At 56.3% G+C, this 4408-nt stretch overlaps 1 protein-coding gene across 1 annotated transcript in view; it reads right to left on the reverse strand.

The window, feature by feature from the left end:
• Positions 1-3308: 3308 nt before the first annotated feature.
• VOLCADRAFT_108635 (uncharacterized protein) overlaps positions 3309-4408 on the reverse strand; it is a gene marked incomplete at its 3' end in the record, with an annotated part of 2028 nt that continues 928 nt past the window's right edge. Inside the window, exon 2 of the mRNA XM_002959459.1 lies at positions 3309-4034. Within this exon, the coding sequence (XP_002959505.1) occupies positions 3309-4034 (726 nt within the window). The remainder of the gene's footprint in view (positions 4035-4408) is intronic.

Below are 4408 nucleotides of genomic sequence, written 5' to 3' on the forward strand. Positions count from 1 at the left end.
CGCTCTGCCTTTTGGACCCTAAGTGTAAGCTCCAGACCCTCTTATCCTGTTTCCCGCCCCACCGGTTATTATTCGGTTTATAGGAGACCCAAGCCCAGAGGCCTATGCTAACCAGGTCGACTGAGAGCACGCAGGGAACGGCAAGGGACGATGACAGGAAACCTGACGTGGGTTACCCGGCAGACACTCAGGATGGCGACGGAAGGGATCCGACCGAGTTGCTGTCGTTGGAAGATGACCCTTGCGAAGACGACCAGTGGGTGAGTCACCAGCCGACAGGGCGGAAATCCAGCGGCGTAGGACTAGCACCAGCCTGGGAAGCGAGTGCCCGCAACGCTGGGGGCAGGGAGGCACTCCAGCTGCTACAGGAAGCCTGGCAGAGGTTGCAGCGGCTGGGGCAACAGGACGCGGTAGATCCGCGGGATGAACAGGAGTTTCTCGAAGAGGTCGTCTGTTTGCTCCCAGATCCTGAAGACTTCCAACCAGGAAGGATACGTCTACATGTTGCAGTGTGGCGAGTGTTCTTTCAGGCAGCTAACGAAGGCCGGCCCCTCACGGACAAACAGAAACGGTGGCTGGGATACCTGCAGGGCGGAATTCAGCTGGAGTGGGTGCCGTGCGACTACCCAGGGCAAGAACTAGCCCCGGAGCGGGGATGCAAGCTAGCTATAGTGCGGGAAATGCTGCGGGTCGCGGTGCCGGATTGCGACTTAGACTTTATCATGGCGGGTGACCGGCCGCGAGCCGTGCAGTTTCCTAACCATTGCAGCGCGACTCAGCACAGTGAGTTTGTTACAGCCGAACTGAGAAAGGCCCTTGACTGAGGGGTGATACGGAAATGGCCAGCAGATGCGCCCCCCCCCACGGTTATCAATGGCTTGCGGGTAGTGGAAAAAGACAGCAAGCTGCGCCTCTGTATTAATCCGATGTACATTAACTGTTTCTTGAAGTACCGGCCTGTGAAGTACGAACGACTGGCAGATGTACCTAGCTACCTCCTACTGGAAGATTGGCTGTACACCACGGACCACAAGAGCGGGTACTGGCAGCTATCACTCCACGAACGGGAGCACACATATCTGGCTATGCGGTGGCGGGGGCAGACGCTTTTTTGGCCACACCTGCCGTTCGGCCTGGCGCCGGCCTGCCACTTGTACACAAGCATGAAGCTCGAGGTTTTCCAGCCTTTACGGCAGCTAGGGGTCCGCATGTCTTTCCTGATAGACGACCAGATGGGTGCCGCGGGGTCGAAGGCCGCGGCACAGTACGAGTGTGGGGCGGTGGTACGGCTGCTGGCAGCCCTAGGCTTCACCCTCAGCCTGTCCAAGTGCCAGCTGATCCCAAGAAGGCGAGTCTGATTCTTGGGGATGGAGGTGGATGCGGAGGCACAAGCATTCAGAGGACCAGACGACAAGCTAGCTAGATTCCGTACGCTGCTCGCACAGCTCGAAGGCAAACGGCTAACAGCGCGGCAGGTGGCGCAGGTGGCCGGCAAAATCATCGCCATGACGCCCGCCGTCACCACGGCACCCCTGTATGCGTGGATGGTGTGGCGTGTAGCCCGGGGTGTGGCGTGGGACGAAGAGGTTTGGGACCCGGCGGAGGTGCTACACCAGGCAGGCTTGTTTATGGAGCTGCTGGGCAGGCGCAACGGGACAGCCACCTGGCGGAAAGGACCAGCCCTACGACTGACGACGGAACTAGTCGGGGACGCCTCAGACAGGGCCTTCGCAGCCTTCTTACCTAGAGAAGAACTGGGCGCCAACAGCCGCATGCTTGTGCCCTTCAAAGCTCAGGAAACCCAGCGGCTGCAGCGGAATGACTTTAGCAGCACAGAAAGAGAACTGCGGGCGCTGCTGTACAGCTTGCACTGGTTGCAAGAGCAGGCACCGAACCTGTTGTACGGCCGGACAGTGCAATACCAGACGGACAGCCAACCGGCGGAATTCTGCATGGTTGGGTTGAAAGGCAACACCGCTTGCCTGCCCATAGTGACGGAGATCCATCGCCTCTGCGCGGATACGGACACAGACATTTCAGTGGTGTGGTACCCACGCAGCCGGGAACAGCAGCAGCAGGCAGACGCGCTCAGCAAATACGAAGATGGATCACAGTGGTGAAGTTTAAGCACTGGATGGGGCTGCCCTTTTCGGGAGCCGCAGCCGTCATGTGGCCAACACATGCTAAGGTTTTCATTCCTCGTTTAGCACATCGTAAGGTAATGCAGTTTCGTTTATGTTGTTGGGCTTTCGAGGCAAACAGAGCATGAAGGGGCAAGTACCACGTCCCCAGGGGGCAGCGGTTTTGCCACTGTTGTGGTACTAATAGCCGAATTGAGGATGTGAACGCCTGTTAATAGAATGCCCAGCCTGTAATTATATTCGTGCTGAAGAGGGATTCGGTCATCAACAGAGCATGTTGGAGGCCATGCAATGGGAACCCGCACGTGCGGCGAGGATATTGGAACATATGCGGGCTCACCGAAACTCAATTACCCCCTTTAGACGCTAGTCTGGGCTGATGTGCGGTGTTTTCCTTTCCTCCGTGGCTTTTAGGCGTTGTAGTATTACCCTTGGGCCCTCGGCTCGTATGGGTAGTCTTACAGGTATGGGGTCACGCACCCCCAACCATGTAACACACACACACACGCATAAAACGTCTTCGTCGCAATTAAGCCCGTGAAATTTTACGGGTGCTGTGCATTACGGCTTGGGGGATTACGGGTCAAGACCTTGTGATTACGGGTAATGTAAACTGTGGATGACTTCCAGCATGGGCAACCAACAAAATGTCACCTATGTTATTCCTTATAAAAGGAATGCTTTGGCAACTTAAAAACAAGCATGTGTACAAATTTTCTTGGCCGGTAATTACATGTGAAGACCACGTGATTACGGGTAAACATGAATTTACGGGTGAAAACCTTTCCCAGAGTGCGGTGGCACCAGACCAGCAGCCAGCAGACGTACCTGCTGCACATGACCTTCAGAAACACGATACACATCAGTGCAATGCACCATTCTCACCCCGCACAACAACAGTTAACATCTTAGCAACATGACATCAAGTCCAGAGAATGTCGTACTTTCAAGTGAAGGGATCACTGATAATTATGATGTGGCTGCTGCTGATGATATATGATGAGACCTAGGCTGATGGGTTCATCTGCACGGCCATGAACTGACCGATTGGGCATGCCCCGTGTCGGCTCTGGGCCACGGAGTCTTTCTCATTTGACGGAATAAAAACAACAGTAAACCTATATAACGCTATCACTTCATGCTTTTCTCGTTCACCAGTATTGTCGGCTACAATCCTGGTACAGGGGGCTCGTTGGGAAGAGCCAAGGATGGCGGCTGGGGATCAGGGTAGAGTAACCTAGGGCCCGTGCCAAGCATTCTGATGTTGGCACCGTTGGTGGTGTGGTTAGTGTCAGCGGTGTCAGCTGAGTCGTCGGCAGTGCCAGCATCGGCATAGGCCTTGGCAACGTCGGCGAATGCCTTGGCAACGATTCGCATGGAATCTGCCCTGGACGGGTACTTCTTTGATAATGGTGATGCTGCAGCAGCTGCCGCCACCTCGGCTGCAGCAGCTGCTGCTGCCCCCGTCGCCTCCAGCACCGCGGCATCACGCAGGTGTGATTCCGAAGGGGGCGGCGGTAGCACCAACCAATCTCCCTTGAAGCTACTCGATGGTGACAGTGCATGTAGTTGCTGCCAGCTGTCCTGGTATAAGGGTGGCAGCATTACCGTGTTCGAAATCCATGGCGGCAGCGGCAGTTCAAGTGCTAATGTCCGGCTGCTCTTCAGCGACAAAGTAGCCTCTACTAGTGGCGCCAGTGTGTCCGGCCGATCGGATGCCTGTTGCTGTGTTGGCTCTGACCGGTGAAGTAAGCTGCCATGCTTAGCAAATCCCGACATCTGCATCGGTGCCGCTGAGGGTGATGTCGGCCGCGCCCAATTACCTCCAGCTGGCTGCCCTGGCCGTGGTAGGGCCCATCTCTCACCCCGTGGCGCACGCAGCGACCGTTGCTGCTGTAAAGATAGTTGCGAGGTTGTGTTGGGCTGTCCAGATGATGTTGAGAGCGCCCGGTGGCCCCAACTGACAGTACGAGATGGTGGTGGCGCTCCCATAGACCATTCACCCATGCGGGGTCGCTGCAGCAGCCTGGATGTGAAACTGGGTCGTGCCCTTAAGCTTGGTTGCGGCTGTAAAAGTGCCACTGATTGCAGCTGAGGATGCAGTGATGGAAGTAGCGCTCCAAGCACCCCTGCCTGTGTTGGTGGTGGCAGTAGCATCCAAGTGCCAGAGCTTTGGCAGCTTGGTGTTGATGGCAGACCTTCAGTTCCATGCTGCGGCCACTTGTCCTCCTGTGGCTGCTGCTGCCCTTCACTCGGGGAAAGACTGG

The sequence above is a fragment of the Volvox carteri genome (assembly GCF_000143455.1).
Source record: "Volvox carteri f. nagariensis unplaced genomic scaffold VOLCAscaffold_265, whole genome shotgun sequence".
Taxonomy (NCBI): domain Eukaryota; kingdom Viridiplantae; phylum Chlorophyta; class Chlorophyceae; order Chlamydomonadales; family Volvocaceae; genus Volvox; species Volvox carteri.